Below are 27129 nucleotides of genomic sequence, written 5' to 3' on the forward strand. Positions count from 1 at the left end.
ATATTCTCAGAAAGACTATGCACTCTTGTACACAGCTTTTTAGGTTAAGATCCGCAGATTCAGAAAAAGAAAATTAGCTTAAATTTTGCCACTTTTTTTCTTTCTTTACGTCCATTTAATTATTTGCATGTGAGCGTCACTGTTTCTCATACAACACCCCACCCCCAAAAAAAATACTTTAGAGAAAGCTTCTCATAGAAAGGAAAACAAAGGTCAGTAACCTAATATTCCCAAGCAACTTTACAACAACAAACCAGGGAGAGGAAGAAGTGAAGAAATGCTCTGAACGGGAAAAAGATCTTGGTTTGTTTATTCTTTCAACAGTGAATAAAAATTATGATTTTGCCAAAGGCTATAATTTGATAGTGCTCCCAACTTTTAAAGAACATATAAGAAGACCCCATAAAAGATTAGAGCAATCTTTTATATGAGGTCAGAAATACATCCAATATAATACATCAAATTTGCCATGGCACCATAAAACTTAAATTGGGAAAATGCCACAATGCCTGTCAAATGATGGGAAATCCTCCTTTCAGATGGGGAAACTAAGGCACAGCATCATGTCCAAGGTTACCTGGTTAGCTGTAACTGAGTCAGGACAAAACCTCCATCTCCTGTGAAGTTTATGGATGAGTTCACTCATCTGTAAAATGAGGGTGCCAAACTCCGAGGTCAACACCAACCTGCAATGCTGTACTGATTGATTGCTTTGTAATCTACTTATTTGTGTTTTGGCTCTTAAATAAAGGTAAGGCTGCCAGGTTTGACATATTTCTGTCCCTTAGAAAGCTGACCTGACAGTAGAGCCCTTCCAAAATATTTGTAGTGATAATGTTCTGAACAATTTGCAGAATTTAATAAGGTGACACGTTTCGAAGCATGGTTTAGTTACAGGCAGCCAACACGAATGGATGCATGTGAGGGAGGTATTATTTTTTTTAATTTTCGAGATGTCACTGCCAAGGGAGACATATGCCAAATGGTAACATAGTCCTCTATTTAAAAAAAAAAAAAAAACCTCTGAAAATGATGCGAAGAGCAGGGAAGAGCATGATACAAAAAATCTGAGTGAAAAGTCAAAACAGGATATTGAGAATGAGAAAAGATATTGATTAACTATTTAGAGTTTAGAAGCATCTGATACTTCGACTTTCAACTTAAACCTGCCCCAAAAGACAGCCAGGCCAAGGCTTCCTAATAGTTAATAACCTAGCAAAACTCCTGGAAAGATACTCTAAAATCAGCAACCAGCCTCTATGTACCTGAAAACAAAAATTATTTCCTATAGTAGTTATGATGTTTTCTGCTTATCTTTTTCATGGAGTCTTAACAGTATGTCATATAGCACTAAGGTCAAATTAATATGGTAAAAGAAAAGAATGATGACCAAATTGTTAAAAGCAGGAATAGCCAGCTTTTCACTATATAAAAAAGGGTCCGGTCAGATGTACTATACTTTACATATATTATAAGTAAGATGTATAATAACCACAATAATCCTGTCAACTGAGCATTCTTTTTGGTTTACAATTGCCTTTTTCATAATACATAGATTTAGCCGATAATCTACACCACCAAAATAAAATCGTGATTTGAGGCAGTTGAAATAGCAAAAGGTTATTTGAAAAAAATTGGGGGCATGGGTAGTCTGGTTGTGTGTTTTCTGGTTCTACCCTGTCAGATACCAAGTAAGCAGTCAGATCTCAAATGCCTTTTATTTACATTGATAGAAGTGCACAAACTGCAATTTTCAGAACTGGTTTTGAGTTCACTGCTTACTAGCTGTTTGTTTTAGGCAAATTGCTTAACTTCTCAGTTACTGTTCCATTGTCTGAAAAACTGAGATAATAATGCCTGCCTCGTGAGGGTATAAAAATGATGAAATTAGATAATATCCAAAAAGTGACTGGTACAGTTCATGGCCCACAGGAGCACCCAATAAGTGGAGGTAGTTGTATTAGTAATAATAAGAGTCATGATAGTCCTCATTAGCTTTTTTTTTAATTGTGGGACGTTATTGGGAAATTAGCACAGGTTTTAGATATGGGGAGACTTGGGTTCGAAGCCAGACTCTCCACTCAGTAGTTGGGAGACAAGAGAACAATGAAAATGCCTGATTCATACCGTTGTTATGAACATTAAAGAAGAAAATATATGTTCAGTGTTGCAGTGTCTGGTACAATGGAGGTGATCATAAAGAAATGTTAAGCCCCAACCCTCCCTGTCCACACGAATCATCTAATTCTTTTATTCATTCATTCAACAAACATGTACTGGGTTCTGGGCACTGTGATAGCCTCAGGGGGTACAAGAGTGAATTAGACAGTTCATCCAGGTTTCAAGAAGGAGGGAAGGGGTGCAGGGCCAGAGAGGGAGATTACATTATGCAGTGATAAATATTTCAGAAGAGGTGTAAAGCAGTGCTTGGGAGCCCAAAAGAGGAAAGAACAATGCTTCAGAGGAGAGATGATCCTTAAAGACCAGAGAGTGCCAGGCAGGAAGTTGAGACAGAGCAACAAGTCCAAGACCCAGGAGGCAGTGAGTGGCCTTAGCATCTTCTGAAACAGTCCGACTGAGTGGAGGCGGGGAACGTGGGGAAAGTGGTTGGAAAACAAGGTTAGATTTAGAGCCCCGCAGAGTTTGGAATGTGTGCAGGCAGGTGATGCCATCTCTCCTAAGCATTTTCTGCAAATGGTAATAAAAATGATATTCCCCTCCTAGGGATCATTTGAGGATGGAGTGAAGCAATACAGGTAAAGCATTTAGTACAACGCCTGGCAAACAGTGTGTAGCCAATAAAACTTAGCTCCTAGAGGCCATGAGAAGCTAAGAACTTTTAAAATGGGAAATTGCCAGTTATCAACAAAATGTTCTAGCAGATGATAAACATTTCCAGCTTTTTGAACTTTTGAGTAATTGATACACAAACACTTCCTCTGATCCATCAAGACATAGCACAGTTTTTTATAAACTTCTAGAGAATTAAAGTAACTGTCTCCTAGGCTAATGATGCTGATCTGGCCTCAGTAACTTAGGCCTAACCATAAAAACAACAAGGTCCTATTGCAATGATACTCTAATTAAATATCTTAAACTTTATTCCAGGTAGACGCTAGCCAATAATGGCAAAGTTAATTCAACCGAGAACATTCTAGCCAGTATATAATAAATTCTCAGAAGCCAAAATTTCCATTTACACCTGTAAATAGCAAATTCAATTTAATGCAAATTGTTAAATAATAAGACCAGTGGGCAATGAACCATACTAAACACATCATCTGAAATGGATCAGTCATGCAGCATGGTGACCAGGAAAGAAATTCGTGACATGTTCTGTAGCTAAATGCTACGTGTCTACACACACACACACCACACACACATGTGCATGCATACACACAGAGAACAAGGTGCTTCCACAGAAGCAAAGCATTCATATGGAAGAAAACAAAAATTGTAGAAAGCAACAGCTGGTTACACGCCTCTATATTTAAAACCTTTTGGTCATCTTCCATGGGATCACCTAACCATGAAGAATGCTACCTTATATAATGCTGGGCAGTTATTAGGAAAAGAAGTCTTGCAAATGACTTCGATGAAGCTGAAAATCATTAAGGAGTGGATGATCTTTACCGAGGCCTCTTCCTTGAGAGAGTTCAGAAGTCACAGTCCACAAATTTAAAATTAATAAAATACCTACAGAATTCTTCCACTCAGATTACACACAAGATTAACTCAATACTGACCATTTTCTTCCTGCCATAATCAGGACAAGAGATATGGCTTAAGCTTCAGCAATTTTGGAAGCCATTCAAAATGCTAGATTTGGCAAGTACCTCACGGTATACCTGGAAAGCAAGCCATTTGAGGCGAAAAATGTTTGAAAAAGATAGGCTTGATTTTTAAATATTTTCAGCTCTTAAAAAAAAAATCATGCATTATGCTCAGAAACAATTTTAAAAAGAAACACATGGGTCATTTTTCACCATATTCACAAGGTGCTGACACCTGAACATGGGCGGAAATAATAAGAGAGCAAAATCCTTAATGCTGACGTGACCATTTGCTTTTTGGGTTCCCAGAGTCTGAAGAGTACGCAGACCAAAAAGACAAGCAAAGTTCAGGGAAATTATTTTTATTTTTTTCAGACATTTTGTAAAGTGACTGATTGAACTAGTTTGCATGAGACTGAAGGGTTACACAGGCCAAAGAATTCTGGTGCTAAAATCGGGAGCATCTCAGGCAAACCAGGATGAGGTGGTCACTTTATATGGTTGGCAATTAAAGACAAGAACCAATGTATAATCCCTGCACACACAACAGATCAACACACGTACACTGGAATAACTTTGAAATAGCACCTTTCAGAAAATAAAAACGCATTTCAATATTCAGCAGAATTAAGCATTAATTATTCATTAATTCTCCCCAGCACATTTTAGCTCTTTCCACATCCTTGATCTTTGATTGAGTCTTAAAGACTGAAGTTTCCAGGTGTATTTTTTTAAGTCAGAAGGTCCCAGGGTCAACATAACCATGATCCCTAGTTATTTGCAAAATTTGGGGGAAAGGAAACATTTTAATGTACAATCATTCTTACAGTGATTTGGAGAACTGACTCAATTTTTTGAATAGCTCAAGTCAAATTTATATTGCCTGAAAGATTTATATAACTAAAAGGAAATAAAATATTATCTGTAATATGCCTTTAACCCAACCAAAAAAAGACCTTGGATTCTTTTGTTTATCAGGTCCTTTGGCCGTAGCATTTTCTTCAGACTAAGAGATTTTTTTAATGAGACCAATAAAAGAAAGGGAAGAAAGTTTTTATATTTACTCACCGTAATTATTCCCCACTAACTTCTTCACATCTTATGAAAAATTAGAATATAGATTAACAAAAGAACAGCTCTTTCTTTTTAAATTAATTGTAGATCTGTTTGTTTTGTCAGTTGATTTCTTCCAAATCCCCAATGATGTCTGCTGTAAATATTTTGTTATTGAAATATTTCTATATAATTAATTAAGAAGTAGTGATAATGTAGGACTATTTCATCCAAAGAGCCACAGGCATGTGGAAAATATTGCAAATTACCAAATAAGTCCATTGAGTGAAACATAAAGTACAAATGAGCTTAAGAGACAGCTGGATATGTTTATGTAGGCAAAAGGGGTTGGAAGATATGCTGACAACACGGAGAGGTGTGTTGCAATAAACTTGAAGGAGACAGGCCATTGGGCCAACCATCCCTTTTCTATCCAGGAATTCCTTACGTTCTCATTAGTGTCTCACATTTGGACAGTTGTGTTATTAAAATTTGGCCCAATACTTGAGTAAACGGAAAGAGTTTGGTGTCTTGATGTCATTCTTCCTTTACATAGGAAACACATGCACATACACAGACACAGTTCGGATGGTGTCAACTTTTGTCCAGGGAAGCATGTCCAGACAGCAGATTTTTGTGACTCAAGGCCAAGGATGAGGGAGGGGCTGTGTGAACAAGCTTGTTCTGATCATGCCCACATCTGTACATGTCCATGGCACCTCACTCTCATAAATACAACATTCTAAACAGTCCTTTGAGTGGCCACCTTTGGTACTGAATCAGGTCTCAAGTTTCTATAGCCGAGTTTCTTCGGAAGAGAAAATGTTTTAAGGGTTAGAGAAAAAGGGCAGTTCTCTTCATTCCTTTATCTTTTCTCATCTTTTAAAATATGCCATTAGGAAAGATTTTGGAGAGGATTGGTTGGAAGCCAAGAATTTCGCTGACCCTTTTAGCCGTTGCCATGTCACATTTCTTGCCTCAGGAACTGGTTGAGTTTTTGAAAGCCTTCACATTTTAATTTATACAATGTGGGCATAGCCTGCATCTGAATATAAATCCCAAACACCTGCATGAGTACTTTACAATCAACAAACCTTTGGATCTCCCAGACTCATTAACTCCAAATCACAATCCTGTTATGTTGGTGCTATTATCTAATTTTTAATAGAGGTAGAAACTGAGGCCCAAAGAAGTTACATGATTTGGCCAAAATCATTTGCCCAAGCAGTAAGTACCAGGATCAAAGCATGTGCTGCCTGACTCAGTCCTTTTTAAATACATCCGGACACAAAGTTATAAGAATAAACTACATTTGCACAGAAAATTAACTTCTGCTTTATAATGTGTTTTTTCAAAATTAAAATTGAGCCCAAACATGCAAATTAGTTTGTGTCCATTGGGTTAATTTCTAAGACTCTATTTATCAGATGGTAATAACATATGCATGCATGTTACCTACTTATCTCAACTAAAGAATAAGTATGCTTAAAGGGGAAACCATATATTCACCAACTAAAGACTTCTTTAGAGTTTTGTTACAAACCTCTTTTTGTTTTAAGTTAAAAAAAAAACATTAGTGTCAGTGAGTGAATGAAAATATTGAAGGTGTATGTTTAAGTTCAAGCGTCAGCTCCTTTACAGCAAAGACCCAAGCCTCACCCACAATCTAATGAGCTGACATCTCCACTCGGTCCATGAAGTCTTACTGAAAATAATATTCTCTCAACAAAAGCCAAATCTGCATTCAAAAGGTATCACTGGTGCTTGTTGCAAACATAAGCCTGATCTATGGGGCATAACAGATATTATAGGGATCTAAACAAATCATGATAAAGAGAAGGGTTGAGGGGAGAAGGCAGGGACAGCTGCACTGAGGCTGACTCAGGTCTAGGGCAGCCCTAAAGCCCCCTAAGGAGCAGCCTCCACTCCAACCCCCTCCTCATATATTCATTGTACCTGCTGTGGTGCCCGTTTTTCACTCTGCTCCTCTTCTGGAGCCTGATAATCAGACTAGTGCTTGCCAAGCTCTTCCTGTCAGGGGCTAGGACCTGCTTGTGAGACCCAGCAACTGACTGGGGTCCTGTTACAACCAAAGCAGTACCCCTAGAAAATAGGAGACACCACCTCATGCTCGGCAAGAAGGGCTACCACCCACCAGCATGAACCCTCGGCTACTGGGGTCAGACTCTTGAGAGCTTTGTTCACCGAAGCCCTTTAGATATTACCACTGGAATGCTGGCCTCCCTCCCTGGAACTCTGGTCACAGACTTTATACCCTCTCTCTTCCCGCCTGCTCTGAAGCCCAGCCTGGAGGGGTTATAATGGGTCATAGGTGATTTAAACTAATTTCAGTGGTGGCTGAGGAGTCTCAAGGACCTGACATTCTACGCATTAGGAAGATCTACCCTTGCCTTCATTTGAATAGATGGGCCTGCCTTCTATACTTCAAATAGCATTCATCACAGTCGGTCTTCCCTGCCAACCTATGTGGACCAGGTCTGCCTTGATCATTCCAATATCCTTATTCCTAGCAAAGTGCCCAGCACATAGTAGGGATTTTAAAAGCACTTGCTGAATGAATAACTATATAATACATATGTGCAATTGTCAATTAAGTAATCCATTAGCTTGGGAAATGAAGTGCCTCATCACATATTCAAATTTATTAATTGATAATGCTGATGCATTAGCCAGTACATTTACATTAACTTTAAAATATTTATGAATAGAAGCACATTTTGAAAAACTGCTAAACCAATTTCTGGGGTAGGGAGGAAGTAGGTTATATGTATCTTTGTATTCAATTGTTGCTTCATATATATATATAATTTATATTGCATCAGTGGCCTCTCAAGATGGTGATAAAGTACAAACACATTAAATAATAAGTTTTTATGTACCATTTGACTTCCATGAAATTTCTCCCTTTCAAAGTGTTTTTTGCTAAATTTATTTTCTAAAACACTGATTAAAGAGAAGAAAAAGGCAGCTTTTCACTGGAAGTAGCTTTTCATTCAACAGAACTATTTTAAAATACACATTTTGTTAGGACTTACATTTATCAGGAAAAAATTCTGGGAAATATTTAAATATCTTCATTACATTTACTTAAACTATGAATTTTACTAATTTATGGCAAAAGTAGCAAACTGGTTTTTAAATGTTCAGCTTCTACTTTCCCATGCCAAGTAAACCCAGTTAATTTTCCAATTTCACTCCCAAACAATTCACTATTGTCTCTTGAAGAACTGTATTTATGATTTGGTTTCCACTGTGCACCAAAATCAAGTGACAAACCAGTTATGAAAAGGGTTGCTCTCCTAAAACCAAGGCTTCCTTTTACACATAGATTCCTCTGCATTCTCTGCACAAGGAGCTGTATCAGGACTATACTGAGTCACAGTATTTGGAGTTCAATTTCTGCTTTGATGATGGCCCCATGTGACTCTGAGCCAGTCCTTTCACCACCCTACTTTCTCTTCTGTCTCAAAAGAATAATAACATTTGCCCTTTACCAGTCTCACAAAGGTGTATTCATATTGAAAACAAACTTTGGGTTCCAAATGGTTTGATTATTTTGACTTACTCCCTCAAAATCTTCAGTTCTTTTCTTTTCCAAACTGGTCATAACAATATCTGCCAACCCTAGAAATTTATTGTAAGGACCAAGTGAGATAATGCATGGGAGAAAATCTTGAAATATGAAAACGCTTTGTACATGAAAGATATTTTTTGTTTAATTGTTTTGCAAGTAAGATGTCTAAATTAATGTGACTTATTCAAAAAGACATTTCCAACTTTGGGGTCTCCTAGTGATAGGGAGCTTGAGAATATCGTCACCTTCCTGTTGCTAAATGCACTGTCACTAAAACATGCATATTCTTGGAGTTCTTTTATTCAGTGATGAAATTAAGTGTACCATGGCATCCGTGTTCAATTCAAACAGTATGGGGAAAAGTGGAAAGTTTGAAGAAGATTATGATTACAGCTTAAATAGGTCAATTTCTACATACCCCCAGAAACTCCAGGTGAAGCTGTCCAGTCTTTATCCAGATAGTCTTCTTTAGTTCACACTGTGAAAAATAGCAAGTTTTGCAAAGTGATCAGAGTTTCAGTTTACTTTCTTTTCTTGCCCACTTTCAGTGGTCATCTCTAGAGTTTCATACAGAATTATTCTTTGCTCATTCATTGCTTTCTCCGATGACTGTTGAGTCATAAGAGTAGTAACTCCTAGGGCACTGTTTTCTTAGAGAGGCATGGACCCACTGGTTCTGCATAGGTTCCCTTGTTTCTAATCTTTTCAGAATAAATGCTGACAATCTGGACTGGTCAAAAATAAGTAACCTAGAAGAAAACTCATTATCATTTCATCCATCAATCCCTTAGCCTCTTGACTCCCAATTTCTGAACTTTATTTCACCTCTAACAACTTCTTTTCATCATTTCAATATATCTCCTGATCTCCCAATTGTAATAAAATAGGTACTGATCTCAGGTGGAGAATAAGCATCAGAAACAGATAAACTCACAAGACACAAGAATCTCATGTCCCTGTTCTCCTGTTTTCATGCAAATGTCCCTGGAAATTAAATCAAGAAAAGAAACTGTAGCAAAAACATCAGCCAAATGGTTTCAAATTTTCAAAAGAAGCTGTAAATATGGTCCTTTTTAGAAGATCAGGTTCTAACAAGAGTATAAGAAAGGGTAACAGTTGTTCTGATGAAGCAGTTTTTAAATTTTGTCAGTGATTTGAAGAGAGATAACTGATGTATGTTGAAGAAATTGGCAAGATTTTTAAATAGTTCGGACGCTACAGGGAGCATTTTTTTCTTAAAGCCAAGTACTCAGAAGTGTTGGCAAGATTTTATTTGAATGTAGCAGTGCTTATGTGAAGAAGTTATTTTGAATTGCCTAGTATAAATATGTATGACTTTATTTGTATTGAAAATTTCCTTTGCAAGTGAGCTACTGAGGGGCTGTTATATTTCTATTGCTTTGTAAATGATTTAGGTATTTCATTTTGGAAATAAAATAGTGTACTCCAAATGCAAAAATAATATCAGAATCTTGTTTGTGCCCACAGGTGACTTTTTCACCTGCACTAATAAGTTTTAACTCTTATTTGCCATGTAAAACAAGGGGTATCTCTTGTCTCATCTGACTGTTTTTAGACAACATACATGCATGGACACATGCAACAGATATTTACTCAGCACCTCTCATGCATCAATCACTGTGCTAGGCACTGGACGATGGCAGTAGTATTGAGCTGTCTTTCCTCAGTGTATTTCAGGTAAATGTTCTGTTATCTCCAAGCAATTTTCTGTGACACAGTGGAAATTTCAAATCCTAGGGTCATATCTTACTATTTAAAAAGCAAAACCTGTTAAAGACTATGGACATCGTTTTTCAAGCTATTTTATTGAGATATATTCATGTACCATACAAACTATCCAAAATGTACATTCAATGGGTTTTGGTATAATCACAGAGTTATGCATTCATCACTGCTATCAATATTAGGGCATTTTCATTACTCCAAAAAGAGACCTCCCACCACTTAGCAGTTGCCTTTCAATTTCTCCATCCCCTGCCATACATATTGTTAACCCAATTCCATCTCTTATAAATGTATTTATATTTACAATTTACTTAAATGGAGACAAACAATATACAGTACTTTGTGTCTGGTGTCTATACAGGCATAGTTTTGAAAATTAGTTTTTCCTCTAAAGAGAGAGCTTCAAAATAAAAGTAAGAATAGGCAAAGTCTTCAAGCATCAGAGTCAGAAGCAAGAGGCAAGAGGCAAGAAGAGAGAGGAGAGGGCATTTAGAAAGTGTTATAACAGGGATCAAACTTGCCCATCTTCTCCCCCCCCCCCAACACCTGTGGGCAACCACTTGCTCCACTAAACCAACATGAAGATGTGGGCAAAAAAAAGTTATCCAGCCCATTGACTGGTAGAGCCTGTCCATTTGCTTAACCAAGGAGACACAAAACAAAACTCCCCACCTTCTCCATTTCCTTTTATTAGCTATTGTGTGGTGCTGGGGGCGGGGGACACATTTAACCTAAATTATAACTTCATTCTTGCCATTGTAAGCAAACCGTATCTTTATTTGTCTGCCCCATTTTCTCCGTATTTGTTTCCTTCTTCAGGGAAAGCCCCTTATTAAATTTTGATGTATTTTCCTAAAAAAACAAACCATGAAAAGAGTCATCAGAGCCATTTATAGAGCCAGACAAATATATTCCCACGATTCTGCCCTTGCTCCTTCATCTTTAAGGCCATGAGTAATATTGACGCAGAAGAATAAACGAGTTTGTGCTAAATAATGTAATTAGGTACATAACTCAGCAAAAAAAGTGGTATGTGGATCTAAGTGTCCATGGTCCCTGCTTACCATCCTCTCTCATCTAGCCTCATTCTTATCTGAGACTGTTACAGGTTTGAAATAGGAGATCATTTTATACTTTTAAAGTTTCTTAAATGACAGTTCTACAAACAGCAACAACTGTTTACTAAAATAATAGGCCCAGTCCCAGATGGTTGTGATAGATGAACAGTGACAGATCACCTTCCTTTGTCATATAAATTAATATTTGGAGATCCTAAATAAGACATGGATTGAAAATTTTCCAAGTGATTGTGATGTATTTCGATGTCATAAAAGAGTTACTTTGCCCAAAATTCTAAGTCTGATATGAGTTCAGTTGACATTCATGAGCACACTTCACCTAACCCCTCACAATCTGTTTTCTTAAACCACACAGGAATCCTCCCTAATAGAAGCAAAACTTCAGTATAGATCATCTTTCCAGAGTGGTTTTGGGAAAACTATTGTAAATAGTTTCTCAATATCTCACATACATGCTGAATGATAGTAGGTAACAAGGTATCTCAGGACCAAGCTGATTTCTCTAAACCGAAGTTCCAAATACTTCACAGAATCAAGGTTTAAAAGAACAGGATTCTATTTTTTCCCTCTTGTTTTAAAGGCCAAGTGTTTTCTGTGAACTTTCAGCTTCACTCTGTCCCTCTTGTCTAGAGGGTGCTAGCTGTGTGCCAAGAACAATAGGTGAGCCAGCTTCCCTCAACCCAGAAAAACTGCCCCTTTGCCACAGGAGCCATACTTATGGTTCCACAATGACCAAGGAAAAACCTAACAGGAGCAGATTTTTTGCGTGTGTAGCAAAGTTAGTTCCAGAGAGAGAGAAAGAAGCCCGGATTGCACTGTAGCAGAACCATTGGAACAATATGATCCCTGTGGCCACTGCCCGTTCCTCCCCTGACACCCTCCTTTCTAGGGCATGGGGTAGAAAAGTCACATACACAGTAGAGCATGCCAGGGCCTGCTGACACAACCCTACTCCCAAATTCGCAGGCGGGAATTTCGCAATGTCCGCGCTGTATACATACTCTTAAAACTTTTTTTTTAAAGCAGATGTTTCAGCCCTCAACTGGTGAGTAGGAAGAAGACAATGCAAGCAAAGTTTCTCAGTTCTATTCCATCCCTTCTGCCCCACCCCCACCACTCCTGCGAGCCTCTGAAGTTTTGGCAAGAGCAGGGAAAGAGCTGTGGATGGTCCTGAGACCCTGTTCTTTTTACCTTGAATAAATATTATTATTGACACTTCTAGACCACACTTAGCTGACTGCAAGAGTACTTTTTCTTGTCGCAGGCCAAATAGGAGGAATTATCTGGAAAAAATATTTTCTTCTTACAATTTCCAATGGAAGTATGAAATATATAACAAAATTTAATGTACAGTTATTTATCTCATCTGTGAATATCATGATGCTTATTATTCTGAACACCCCCTTTTTCTAGTGCCAGTTAAGAAATTCTATGAGCTTATTACTTTTCCAACTTTGTAAACGTTTTCTGTACAATGCAGGACTGTTTAGAGAATTTCTAATAAAATAATGATAAACTAAATAAAATTGTTTTTTAATTAAATTGAATTAAAATCACAGAGAAAGAATGCTGCATCCACTCTGGTTTTCTATAGTTTAACTTCATATATATTAACTTCATGGGAGGGAATTACTATTTATCAGAACATCTACCCTGTAACAGATAATTCACACATACAATCTAACTTTTTTCACCACAACCAACTGAAATCTAAGTACTCTTTTGCTCATTTTTAAAATGAGGTTCACAGGTTAAATAACTTGTCCTCAGTACACAATTAGTACTCCCATGGCAGATAGTCAAACCCAGTTCATCTAGTTCCAAACTTATGTCTTTTCCATTATAATATGCTATGATTGAGGAAAATATAAATAATTTACTGTAAAATATGCTGATGCCTAGGTTCCAGACGAGACATGCTAAAATAAATTATATAAGAAATAAAAACTATTTCTTATACAATATATTTTATAGAATAAAAATAAATTGTATAAGGAATTATTCCTAGGTATGATCATGATGTCTCCTTTACCAATAAATTTCCCTGGTGGTTGGGCTAGTGAACTAGCAAGAACCTGCCCAGGGAGGCGTTCTCCAAGTTGGGGGTCTTCTCCGGAGAAGAGATTGAACCAGGAAATGCACTTTATCTGAGAAACCAGAGGCTACAAAGTCAGAGAAAGCATTCAAGGACCTGAGCCAGTATAGTAACTGGAAAAATGAACTTAAGTATTAGATCCAAAGGCAAAATAGTCCATACTTGGTAAAACAAGTACCAAACGCAGCATCCAGGAGGACTGGAAGTGGGTTGTATTATAGTATGCAAAGTGGCTGGGCTCAAGTGGTTCACGAGGATGCCTGTGAATGGTGGGATGGTGTTAACTGCCACATGGACATGGTATCGACCAGGGGTGTAGACCTGGCAGATTCAGAGGCCCATGAAGAACCAGATCTTACATTCTAGGGAAAGTCATTGATTCTCTCTTAGGTCACACTTTTCTCATCTAATAAAATGGGACCAGTTGTAACGCCTTCTGATCTGCTATCAAAGTCAAATGATATGTGAATGGATTTAACATTATATCAGGCTGGTAGAAGCAGTCTTTTCTTAGCTATTTTTATTCAGAGTTATGAGTACCATCGAAAAGATGATAATTTCTGAGTAAGGTTTCTATATTTAAGTACCTGAAAAAAATCACACATAAAATAATGCAAAATTAGAACTAAGTAGTGTATAAACTTTATAATTTTATCCTTTTACCAGAATAAAGAATGACAAAGAAGATCACTAAGCAGCAAGGAGTATTTCCAGTTCACTAGACAATTTGTAGGTACAAACCATTTCTGGTCCCACTCTCCTCTAAAAAGGAAAATACATACACATATACACTCCCAAGCCCTTAAACAGATGTCCAAATGGCCTTTTTGGTAGCTTTGACCTGCAAGGAGCAAGGAATGGATTCTTTGAGAAAAGAAAGATTTAAGGGACTCTTCAAGAACTACAATCCAAAGTGTTTTGAGGAGTTTTAAGGGAAAAAAACAAAGCCATCAGCTTTGGGATTAAATAGCGCAATAGTTTGTTGTTTTTCCTGAGCACATGCATTGATTTTTCAGCGTTTGCATCATAAAGAAAATCTGTACTTGTGGACATTTAAGAGACCAGGGGATTTCATTTTCCATTTAATGCACTGTTTCTCTCCCACTACTATAGGTACTTGAAATTAGTACAAACCCCAGGATAACTATAATTCCAAAAGGGAATGCTCAGTTCATTATGAATGGTCTTACATCAAATAGTACTGACAGCCAAATTCCTGGCCTCCAAATTTGTCTTACTCAAATTTTTTACAAGTCTTTTTTTTTTTTTGCAAGTCTTACTCAAGACCGCTTCTGAGCTTTTGCACATTTAACCCTTATGCTCAAACACAATCTGTTACTAAAGAACATGAGAAACTTCTAGTTCATACATTTGGATTACATTTCTTTTCAAAAGAAGTCTGGTATTTATATCCCAATTTTGACCATATTGAATACAATAAATTAACTGCTGAACTAACAGAATAAAGAAATACTGTATTTATTTTCACTTCTATGGCTGTGCATCCTATAACAGTTCAAAGAATCATAAACTACTCACAAACTCTAGGATGCTTTCCATTTTATTTCTTCACTTAGTGAAACAAAACTCATATTTCAGTATAAAAACTATGAGTGATATTAAAAGGCAAACAGTGTTTTTTTAATTGTCAAAATCAATACTGTCCTTAATCTGAATGTTCCATGTTATTTTATGAACTTTTTATAATAATAAGAAGAAGAAAGTTACAACTTAGTGAGATTTTGTTCATTACTTCATTTAATTCTCAATAAAACCCTAAGGAAGAGAAACTATTAGTGTATCAATGTTGTAGATAAGAAACAGGCTTAGAGTAAACTGCCTATGATCTGCTGGGCTAGTATTAAACCAGATGCTTGGGACTTCAGCAAGCATTGTAGTATACAAATAGCAGAGATACTTGTTTAATCACTTTCAAATAACTTGAAATCCACTCATATATTATTACATAAAATGTGAAAACTTATCCTAAATACCAGGCCTGAATTCTTTGTCAATACCCTCAATTTTCTACTTTTTGACTTTATAAATAGCCAAAAAGTTCAGTGACCAAATTCCAAAGAGAAGATACGGTGCATAATTAGGGCACATCTCTAGACTTGGGGAGAGGAGTGATTTGATTTTACTTAAGGTATTGTTTTTCCTAAATAATTGCAGTTCTGCCACATATTTCTATGTGCATGCTACATAGACGGTTTACAAGTGAAGTTTTACATATATCTACAAAGAATATTACAGCTCAATAAATAAACTTTTACAAGTGCAGAAGAAATTCTTTCCATTAAAATGTTACTTTGTTTCTTTGTCCGGAGAGAATGAATTTTTCAAAAACACACATACATTTTAAACCAAGCATTAGATATGCAAATATGTGTTCAGATCAGAGATACCAAAATTATTCAAATGATTAATTATTCATCATAAAATGTCAGTTAATAGTTATGAAGCATAAAAGGCATTTTCTCATGCATCTTTATTTTGCTTGGCCTAAAATGGACTCTATATACATGTTCAGTTGACTTCTAACAAGTTTTAAAATTCAACAAAATAAACGAATTGTGAACTAGTGCAAACTGTATGTTGATGACAACAATAAATGTGCCCGAAGTGAAGAAAAGACAAAAAAGATATGGAAAACAGAAAGCATAGCCACATTCATGACAAATGCACCCCACATTTACTCACCTGCTAGGTAAAGGATAGCAACCTAGCCAAGGTAACAACCCAACAACTCAATTTATGAATTTGTTTGGCAATGCGCAAATTACATGGCTGGCTGTTTCTCTCTGAATTGATCAATGGGGGGAGGGTACTTTTCCAACCAGTCATTAAAAGAAAAAGCACAGTTTAAGTTTCTTAAAATTATCTTGTAATCTCAAGTCTCTTAAGCATTAAAATATCACTATAATTGAGAAAAATTTTCACACTGCCTTAATGCTGAAGAACTTCCTTATGCAAAGTATTACTTTCTTCCTGAAAGATCACATATTTAAAAAATAAAAAGATTGTTTTTCTGAGCTGATGTGATAATAAAGAGTAATAAGCCATTCTGATTACTGAAATATTGTTTTGCTTTTATTTAGTTTACTTTTTACTTTTCACTGACACCTGGTGAACTGCAGTCTCATATGATCCAGGGACCTATTTTAGTCAGGATGTCTCTGACTTCCTGCTGGTAGATTAATCACATCTTAAATACTGTGTTTTCAAAACAAAATGGTAAATCTGGACACATCGAGAAGACAGGTAAAGAATCAGGGCGAGGGAGAAGATGGGATGTTAAGAAAGAAAACCAGAGATTGCGAAAGGGAGCGATCGGATAGAAAGACGAATGGAGGAAATACAATTGGGAAAGAATGTCAAGAAAATAAGGATAAAGGGCAGGGAGGGCTGGAAGGAGGGCAAGAGGGAAGCAGAGAGGAAGGGTGATTTTCAATTTTCAATTCCCTGGCGAGGCTGCTGGCGTCCTCACACTCAACGCCCCGGACTTCCAAGTTGAGGCGAAAGCCACCTCCTCGGGCCTGCGTCGCATCCAACAAACTCCAACTTTGCTGGTGACTCCTCCAGCGCCCCTTTCCGTTCCCCCTCAGTGAGACTGACAGTCGCGTGGAAGACGCTTTTCCAGGCACAGCCTTTCTCATGGTAATCAGCCCCCAGCATCACCTCCCGGCCGCGGCCGCTCGGCCTCCGAGCGCGGCTCGCGGACCCCGGGGACCGGAAACGGGGCAGCGGGCGGGGAGCGCGCGGGCGAGCCGGGTCAGCTGACCCAGCGTCTGGGCGGGGGTCGCGGGGTTCCCCGGCAGGCAGGAGGGGCCGCCCCCCCCCCCTCCGACACACACACACGTGCTTCCCCGCCTGTGCACCCGGGCCTTTCCTGGAGATCAAAAGGAGGGACCGAAACTGGGAGCGGGTGGGGGTGGGGGGAGCCAGGAGCGCGCCGAGAATCGGGGGCAACCAGCAGACCTGCTTTGCATCAATAAATTAAGACGCTCGTTTGGCTCCTGAAGTTTGCTGGTTCCTGTCCGTGGAGACGGTGGCAAAAGCCCTGAAGCCGAGATTCAGCCTTTACTTCAAATAAAATAAAATAAAATAAACCTCTCTCAGCGGCCCTCCCTGCTGGGTCCAGGTGACGTGCGAGATTCCACAGCCCGCGGGCCTCGCAGCGGGGATGTTAGGGACGGTCTGTGGTTCTCGGGTCCTGCTTTGATTTTGTTGGAAAGGGCTTCTCCAAGAGATGCTCCTGATTTTTTTTTTTTAACTAGACTTGCCCCTCGTAGCCTAGGCGCAACTCCCAAAGGATTAGATTGCGAGTTTGCACGTGAGAAACCTTTTGGCTTGGCTTGGACTCCTGCTGCCCCCCCACACACACACACACACACACGCACACGCACACACTCACAGACACACACCCAATCCTGGGGACCCCCTTATCACCCTTTGCTTGCATCTCTAAAAGTAGTTGCCCACCTCCTGCGTACCGACACAGGGTCGAAACAACTCCTCGGGAAGATCAATTCCGTTTCAAAACTAGAATAGGCTCCTTTTTTATTTTCTCCACATGGTACAAAATAAACAGAAATTGCTAAAGAAAATCATTAGCTGTGGCCAAATTCGAATTCCTTCTACAGCCTTGCGTGTTCAAGGGCAGAAACATTGTATCTCTTCGGGCATCTGGGCAGGCTACGGAGCAGGAGGTGGGAGGGGGCTGGTGGGGAGCGGCTGGGAAAGTTGAGGACATTGACAGACTAAAAGGTGAATGGGGGGACAGGCACCAGGTCCTGGCTGGAGGGAATTTGAAAACAAAAGTGCATCCTTCTCACCCTGCCTGGGTGGAGGGACTCCTGAGGGGGGCAGTTTGTTTTACCAAGGAAACCCTCAAGAATTATTTTTCCCCTCCACGGTCGTTTGCAATATTATTTCACATTTGTGTGAATCTGTGCTTTTAATCCCCTTCTCCTGCGGTAATCTCGAAGTGGATTATTAATGGAGAGCACAGACGGGGAAAGAACGATTCATGTGCAGGACTTGCTTTGCTGGGCGAGGAGCCGAGAGCAAGGATCCCCCAGTCCTCTCTCGACTTTTCCTGCGTCTTGCGCTCCTGAATCTCGCCGATCCCACGATCACCATTGTCACCGACCTGGCCCTGGTATTGAGAGACTGCTCCGGTCAAACTGATATTCCGTCTTCCTCCGACCCCAGCGCCTGTGCGATGGTGGGAACTCTTCCTGCCCAACGCCGGGGAAGCGTGACAGGCAGGGGCGGGGGGCACCCTAGCCGCGCGCTCACACCTCTCGAGGACCCTTCTCGTGGACCCAAATACCCACCTTGATGAGAACCTGAAAGATTTCCCAAATCAAATACTTGCACTCCGGGACTCCAAGTGCTAAGTGTTAGGGGTTGCCTTCTGCCACTTGAACAATTACTGAGTCCAGGGTAATCAGATGATTAGGTGTTTTTAATGGAACTACTTAGGGGTTTCTCTCTCTCTCTCTCTCTCTCTCTCACTCTCTCTCCCTCTCTCTCTTTTTAAGTCAGATCATAAGTAGCCTGACATTTGATACACATAATAAAAACAAGTGTTTTGTTAGCCCTTCCATTGGAATCTTTGACCAGAGGTTTTGCGGGGGAGGGGGGGAGAGGGGAGGGGGAGGAGGGGAGGGGGGTCTCCAAAGGCTATGTGGGCTCCTTAAGTGGGGTCCTGCCTGTTCTCTCTCCAGCTTTGGACTCCTTCCTCAGGAACGGGAGAAAGGAGGTTGGGAAGCAAACTTCTAGAGAAAGCTGAAGTCCAATTCATTAATTTTTCATAAAAAAAGGAAAAAGGGGGAGGAGGAGGGAAAATGATATTAACAGTAGTAATAATTCTCAGAGGAGGACCTTGATAAGCAACCCATATATTTAGGATATCATATTAAAGGAAATGAAAGATAGAAAATTGAGAATGTCTGATCCATGTTGAAAATGTTTACTTTTTTATTAAGTCTTAGACAGAAAATCTTGAATGTTCTGTTTCTATAGGTGCTTTATCTGGGATGAGGAGGAGGCATGGGGAGGTGGTTAATTTATCCACCTTTTCTTATAGTAATAAATGCTTAAGTTAGGACAGAGTTGAGTCTGTAACTAAATGTGAAAATCTACTTTCTTCCATCTTTAAGAGCTGGCTGTGGTCATGCTGGGTGGCTAGTGCTCTTCCTCCTCCCCAGAAAAATAAACATACAAAATACAAAGACACAGCACCTCTGGGAGTGTGGATGTGGCAACCCGTGTGGTGGCTTTTCCCTCCTTTGAGTGCAATTGCCAGAGACTCTTGCATTCAAACTCTTGCTTTAGGCACACATTCAAAACACAGTTCCAAGCAGTTTATCTTAATGTAAGTAAAAGTCTAGTGTAGGATCAGGGTATTATTTGTTTCAGATTTCATCAGAGTGAAAAGAGTGAGCTGTAAATATTTGACAGTATTAAAGCAGAAAAACTGGTGTCAGCTCTTTGGTCCTCTTCACACCTCCACCTTCACCTTTCCAATGGAGCCCAAAGGCAGTAACAATGGAAGTTTATCTGTGCTCTGAGGTTCTCAAGCACTTTCACTATTAAAAAAAAGAAGAAGAAGGGGAAAGAAAAAAAAAAAGCCTGTCGGTTCTTTAAGAAATTGAGCCTGAACCATCAGAGGCTAAGAGATTTCTTCCTTTTCCGATAAATGCCTGTGTTCAGCATCCTCAAATTTGGCTGTCTTTATTTACTTCTATATTAGTTCCAATTATGTGCAGTGTAAACCAGCTTTTTGATTAACAAAACAGCAGAGCATTGGTTAAGAACACTTAAACTTCAAAAAAAAAAATTCCCCTGGGAAGTGGGCTCTGAATTGGTTAATAATGTGCAGTACTTGCTAAATTGCTGACTTCCAGATGTGGAAAATATCTTTCTTGTTTAGGACCTATGTAACCTGATTGGATTACGACAGAAGCGTCACGTTGGAAGCTTTTGAGTGATTATTTAATTAACCATACAGTAGAAAGCTGTATTCTCCAGGAAATCCCTTCCATATTTGCATAACCAATCCCTTCAGAGCAAAGGTGGAGTCTTTTCTTTTTAATTTTATTTTAATTGCAATATCAAAAAAATACTCCAAAACTTAGACCCCATGCCGTTTAATATCATGCTCTTCCTTCCCTGCTAAATTCCTCATGGCCTTTCTCGCTTTCCTTTTGCCTCCTGCCTCCCCACACACACTCACTCCCTCACTTTGTAGTGCGGTCTCTGTATGATTGTAGAGAGATTCAAAGATCCGTCAGCCCAGAGCTCTATGTTAATTTACTTAGAGACCCCCTTTTTTTTTTTGAAAATACCAAACTACTTTTTAGTATTGGGACCAAATCCAGGAATTCATTGCATCCTCCCCCCTCGCCCCTCAATACCCACGCCCTAAGATGCAGTTCCCAAGCAGCATTTTTCCCCCTTTAGCTCTGGCATGTAAAAAGAAAAAAGAGAGAGAGAGAAAGGGCAAAAAATTTAGTTCGAGAGGCCGTGCTGAGAAATCCACACAACTTAATGTGCATCTTAAATCTGGTGATTAGAGCTATCTCTGTAAGAAGAGGCGATCTGGTTTGAGGACCCGGGATCTTTCCCTTTAACTTTCGCCCCTTGGAGTTGTCCAGTTCTGTGAATGGTGTGCACCGTTTTCCGCCCTGTACTCTGTAGGATTTAGTGATGAGGATAATGATGCCAAAGGCTTGACGGGGGGGTGGGGGGTGGGGGGGAGGGCGTGGAGAAGAGAGGGAGGGAAGGAGGCGAGAGGGAGGGAGAGAGGAAGGGAGGGAGGTGGAATTTCATTTCTTCCACTAAAGCGTTTGCGGAGACTTCAAGGTATAATCTATCCCAGATCCTTTCCCAGAGAGAAACTTGGCGATCACGTTTTTCACATGATGCTCACGCTCAGGGCGCTTCAATTATCCCTCCCCACAAAGATAGGTGGCGCGTGTTTCAGGGTCTCTCCTCTCTCTCCTACAGAAAAGAAAAAGAAAAAAATGTCATTAGAAGAGGCGTAACACGTCAGTCCGTCCCCAGGTTTGTGTTTCCTGGAGTGGCCGAAAGAGATCAGTTCTAACCTGCTCCGCAGGAATAACGGTCCTGCCTCCCGACACTCTTGGCGAGGTTTTGTACAGTTTGCTCCGGGAGCTGTTTCTTCGCTTCCACCTTTTTCTCCCCCACACTTCGCGGCTTCTTCATGCTTTTTCTTCTCACCATTTCTGGCCAAAACTACAAACAAGACTTCGCAGGTAGGTTTTTTTTTTCCCCCTTTTCTCTCTTTTTAATCCTTTTTTGGTGTGCTTGTCCCCCACCCTCCTTTTCTGATTTTCTCCTTTTGAGTGGGAATGTGAGTCTGAAGTGAGAAGGGGTGTCTTTGGGCAGGAATTTCAGGTGGGTTTTGCTCCTTTGTGGCAAGCTTCTCCCAAGAGTGGCTTCTTCGCTTTCTCTCGCACTCTAGCTACCTCGCCTTCATTTTCTCTCCTTTTTTTTTTCCCTCCCCCAATAATTTGCCCAATACCTGCCCACTCAGGTAACCAAAGGTGCCTTTTGCTACCTAGGTTAGCAAAAGTTTTATTGAGGACTACATGGCTGGAATAAAAACTCATCAAGGGGAGAGCTGTCTGCTCTATTTTTTGCATCTAATTCCAATTCATTATATTTAGCAATTAAAACTTGGCAAATACCTGTTAATAATTACAAAACTTGATTGATACAGACCTAGAAAATTCAGGGGCAAGTCTTTTTCATAGACATGGCAGACCATCGTCTCCCACTGGAGAAGGCTGTTTTCTAAGCAGAAAGTTGCCTGTTTTTGTCTGCTTAGCGAGTTTCATTTCTTTATTTCATTCTTTGTGTGTGTGTGAAGTAACACCTCAGCTTCTGTGATCATAAATAAAGAAGTGAAAGTCCTCATGGAGCTTGAGTCGTTTACCAAAGTGGGGGGGGGGGGGGGTCACTACAGCTGGGAGGAAAACTGCTGTCAGGATATTAGGGTTTTAAATTAAGGATAACTTTCTGAAATTTTATTTTAAATGGCAAAGTAATATAGGCATTAATTTAACAGAAGGCACATACACACATATCCCTTCCACACTTTGGCATTGAAAAGTCAAGAGAAATATCAGGAGTTCCCAGGAATGGTGATGATCCCAGCTAACATGAATGTGTTTATCTTCCACCTACTTATATATTTTACATGTTCCCCCTATAATGATGAGGGCAAGATTACTAACTCCAGAGTTAGAAATAACAGGCAAAGATAAAGTTTACAGCACAAATGTCCTGTCTCTCCCTCACACACACATGCTCATAAAACTAGCAGCTTACTTTATTAAACATATATTTATATGCAATCGTGTGTAAGTTTCAGCGTGAATACAGACGGGCCAGCTGTTTCATCCCAGATACTTGTGTGCCCATTTCTTTATTTCAGGATTTTCCCCAACTATTTCAAATTAATAGGTGAGCCAAGAAATGACAAAATGTGTCAAACTTAAATTGAAAAAGTCTCCTTCTTTGCCTAGGTTAAATTAAAGGCGCTTTCTAAAACATCCACTTCCCCTTCTCTCTGACCACCCCCCCCCCCCCAATCAAATATGTGGAAACTGACACTCACTTTCCAGGTTTTCCGCAAAGCTTCCAGCACAGAAAACAATAGGTGCGGAGCGTGAGGACTGAGCTGCGAGGCAGAGAAAGGGTTAATTGCCCTTGTGTTACAGTTTGCATCTGTTACATCTTTTATAGCCCCCTGTTTAAACTAATCCTCGAGGCACAGCATCTTCCCAACCTCCTCCGAGTTTCTGGATTCTCCTCTTCTGCCTGCCTCCGAGGTTCCCCCTCTCCAAGTTTTGACAGTTTCAGCTGGAAAAAAAAAAAAAATGCAGCGCCTCTCTCAATTTTTAGGTACAAAAGTTTCGAAGCCAGAGAGGATACGATCATTTAGTAGAGCTTAAAAGTATTGCCGTGTTGTTGGACTTTCTCTTTCTTTCTTGAGGGGGAGAAAAAAAAAATTCTACTGGAACTATTTAAGGGGACCATTGTGGGGGAGTATGGGTGTGAGTGAGGTGGGGGGGCCAAATACTTAAGTAAATATTGTCAAAGTGAGGGGGGAGGGGAAAGGGACAGTGTCCAAAGAGGCTTATAATTACATTTCTTGTGGCGGCGTGAAACCGGGAATCTTAATTTGGAGGGGTGGGGGGAGGAAGAGAAAGTGCCTCGATAAACTCCAAAAGGGGAGGGGAGGGGGCGCGGGCGAGTGGGCTTCCCATAATTACTATTATCAATTTGCCCGAGTGTGCTTCATCGGGGGCTGTTTGGCGGTGTTGGCTTGTTTGTTTGTTTGTTTGTTTCCTCTGGGGAATGGGGTGGGGGGGAGACAAGATGAGAGCGAAAGCGAGCCTCGGCTCACCCCAAGTTCCCGAGCCGGGCTGAGGACTTTTCGGAGGAAAGGGTCCGCCTCGCCTGGACTCGAGCAGCCTACGGTACCGCCGTGTGCATTCCCTCATACGGTCAGGAGTTATGACTCATTTTGAAGATGTAATTCTTGTCTCTCTGATCCCCTCGCGGGTGCAACACACCAAACAGTAACAAACACAAAGCGCCTCGGGGCCGGGGCTGGGGGTGGGGGGCCGCGAGGGGGTCGCCGAAGTTTCGCTTTGGCGTTGGGGGGCGCGGATGGGTGCTGGCCGGGGCCCTGGCCCGGCTCCCCTGGGCGGCCCGCGCGCGTTTCAATGGGCGCGGGCGATGCCCACATTGTCGCTGTGTTTGGTTGCTAGATCGAGCCTGCGTGCTGCCGAAGCAGGGCGCCGAGTCCATGCGAACTGCCATCTGATCCGCTCTTATCAATGAAGCAGCCGATCATGGCGGATGGCCCCCGGTGCAAGAGGCGCAAACAAGCCAATCCCAGGAGGAAAAACGGTAAGAAGCGGCCCGAACCAAACTTTTCCGGGCCACTCCGCGACTCGAGACCCAGGCAGAAGGCGGGGAAGAGGGGAAAAGGAACCGAGGCGGCGGCGGCGGCGGCGCCCGGGGCTCGCGGCAGAGCCTCCCTCCGCGGCCACCGCCGGAGCCCGGCGCGCGCCGCGGCTGCACCGGGGGGAGTGGGGGGAAGCGCCGGGCGGAGTGGGCGTCGGGGCGCCCGGGGGCTCGGAGCGCTGGGCTCGGGCCGGGGCCCCCGCGCCGCCGGCCCGCCGCTCCCGCCGGCCCTCCGCCCGCCGCCCGCGCCGCTCGCCCCGGGCCCGCAGGGTCGCCGGCCGGGCTGCGGGAGCGTGCGGCCGGGGCAGGGCGGGGGCCCCGGGAGCCGGGCCGGGCAGGGTCCCGGGCCGGGGGCGGGGGGGGGCCGGGGGACTGCGCGCGCGGGAGAGGAGCCCCCGGGGCTGTGCCTCGGCGAGGCTCAAAGTTTCTTGCCGGACTCGCCCGGCCGCCTCTCCGTGCGCCAAGTAACGGTCCGCGGGCAGCCAGCTCGGCCCTGGCGCGCCGGCCCCGGGGGTGGGAGGGACGCGGCCGGCCCCGCGGGGCTCCGTGCGGGCTCGGCGCGGGGTCCGTGCGGGCTCGGGGGTGGACGGCTGCTCCCCAGCGGGCTCTGGCCCCCACCCCGGGGACTGGCGGAGGCACAGGGCGCAGCGAGACTTTTCCGGGCAGTTTCTACATGGTCATGAGGAGCCCGTTATCCAGGCTGAGTCAGGAAGGAGGAAGATGGGGTTGCGAGGTGGACACACATGGGGGGCGGAGGGGGGGGGATTAAAGGGGTGTGTGTGACAGTTTAGTCAGTCCATCTTGGAGAGAGGGAGAGTAGGGACGAGGAGAGGGAGGGAGGGAGAGAGACCCCCGAGGTATTCTCCAAAACAAAATCGTGGGAATAAAAGGGAAAAGTGATTGGCAAGAGCGCGGAAGCCGCCTGGGGGAGGGGAAAGGGCTGGGGACGAGAGACGGTGCCCGGGGGGGGGGGGGGGGGGGGGCTGATGGAGGACACAGAGTTTAAAAAAGAAAAAAAACACAACAACCCTAAAACAAACAGGCGAACAAGAGGCAGCCTAGACTCAGAAAGGAAACTTCTCGCTCCCCTCGCCTTCAGCCCTATTACCCGGAGCGCGGCCGTGTAGACGCTCCTGAGCTGAGCGCAGGGACCCGGCGCTGGCCCGGCCTCCCGGTCTCCCGCAGCCCGAGTCGCGGGGACCGCCCGGGCCCACTTGGAGCAACTTTCCTCCAGAGAAGACGATTGTGCGCGCCCCTGGCCTACCCCAGAACTGCACGGGAGGGGGCGGCTGGGGGCGCAGTGTGGGGTGCTAGAGAGAGAAAAACACAAAGACGAGAGAATTTTGATTAGAGACAAACGATGCCTCTCTCTCTCTCATTCTCTCTCTCTCGCTCTCTCTCGCTCTCTCGGTTTTGTTCGTGTGTGTGCGTGTGTGTGTGAGTATGTGTGTGTCTTTTGCTTGTTGTGGTGGAGGTGTCGAGCCATATGGGGGAGTGATAGAGGAATTTTAGTCAGAAACTGTTCGTTACGTTCTCCTGCCTTTTCCCTTTGTGCTGCCTTTGATCTATTTGCTTGGCTTAGGATTACAAAAAAACAAGTACAATAATATATTCGGGGCTGCTTCCCCAAGATCCAGTTCAGCCTACCTCTTTCTAAGTCTCTCTCCCTCCCCTCTCTCTTTTAATTTAATTTTTTCTTCTCTCTGGTGTCTGGCATTATTTAAGGTGGTCCTTCCACAGGAGACTTCCCCTTTCCCATCTCTCTGTAATTTAGTAGACACTAAAATTACACCTAATGTTCCCTTCTCCTCTCTTGTGTTTCCTCCGTTCTTTTTATTAAATGTTGGTTATTGATTTTCTAAGATCAATGTCTGTTGTGGGGCTGATCCCCCCTCTTACAAGTATCTAAAGCACGTTGCTGATCAACTGGGTAACAAAAGCTTTGTGTCAAGGAGACTTTTTTCCCCTTATGTTAAACAGTCGTAAGGCTCCCAGAAGTGTTCTTTTGCAGGAAAGACTATTTAGAGTGTTTCTAGTTGCCTTCCCCCTCCCACCCACTTCCCGATTTTGCCGCTGATGACCAGCCTGGCGGTGCAGTGAGGTCAGGCCAGAGCCAGATCTGGGGAAATAGAGAGCTCTGGGCTTCCTGGGAACACGAGGGGCTGGCAGAGAGGGAGGCCCACTGGAGCTTTCACAGGTGGAATGGAAAACCAGAGACCTGCGCTGCCGTGGACGCTGCAACCATGCCCCCACCGCCCTGTCCCTAACTTGGGAGAAGCGTCCTCACACCCTGGAGTGAAAAGTTGATTTGTACATTTTAAGGCAATTAGTCCAGATCCTGCACAGTTAACCTCAAGCCTGTTCATTGCTTGCAGCTTCTTTAACTTTGACTATTACCTCTCTCTTTTACCAAATTATATGTGGAAAACTAGGCTGTGAATTGGTTACTTGTCAGTGTTTTTCTTTGGATCTGATCTGATTGAGCAATGTCCTGGTTTTGCGAAGCAGGTAGAAGAGTTCCCTCCACCCCCCCCCCCTTTCATTTTCTTTCTCATCAAGCATGTATCCAATGCCTTTCCCTTTGAGAATTGCCAGGATTTATCTGAACTGAGTGGATTTTTCTTCTTTTCTGGATTCATGGAAAAGATGTCACTTTTGAGCTTGTGTCTTTGCTGATAGCACTAAATATGATGATGCTTATCAAAATCATATAGAAATTCCTGGAAAGGAATAATGGCAATAATAATCATAGAAGTAGAAGCTGGGAAAAAAAAG

General features: G+C 42.0%; 1 protein-coding gene and 1 long non-coding RNA gene across 10 annotated transcripts in view; one reads left to right on the forward strand and one right to left on the reverse strand.

The window, feature by feature from the left end:
* Positions 1-17878: 17878 nt before the first annotated feature.
* Positions 17879-23217, reverse strand: LOC131279221 (uncharacterized). The gene is made up of 3 exons (XR_009186599.2): positions 22997-23217; positions 21459-21609; positions 17879-21354 (listed from the first exon to the last, which is right to left on the reverse strand). It is a non-coding gene; the product is annotated as an uncharacterized lncRNA (long non-coding RNA).
* ZEB2 (zinc finger E-box binding homeobox 2) overlaps positions 21050-27129 on the forward strand; it is a 129695-nt gene continuing 123615 nt past the window's right edge. For 2 of the 9 annotated variants that reach the window (XM_071216462.1, XM_071216463.1), the window contains exons 1-2: positions 23517-23888; positions 24156-24297. In XM_071216462.1, coding sequence (XP_071072563.1) covers positions 24225-24297 — 73 coding nt within the window. In that variant the 5' untranslated portion in view covers positions 23517-23888; positions 24156-24224. The other 7 variants (XM_071216461.1, XM_004480422.5, XM_071216460.1 and 4 more) reach the window with 7 other exon arrangements.

The sequence above is a fragment of the Dasypus novemcinctus genome, chromosome 7, assembly GCF_030445035.2.
Source record: "Dasypus novemcinctus isolate mDasNov1 chromosome 7, mDasNov1.1.hap2, whole genome shotgun sequence".
Taxonomy (NCBI): Eukaryota; Metazoa; Chordata; class Mammalia; order Cingulata; family Dasypodidae; genus Dasypus; species Dasypus novemcinctus.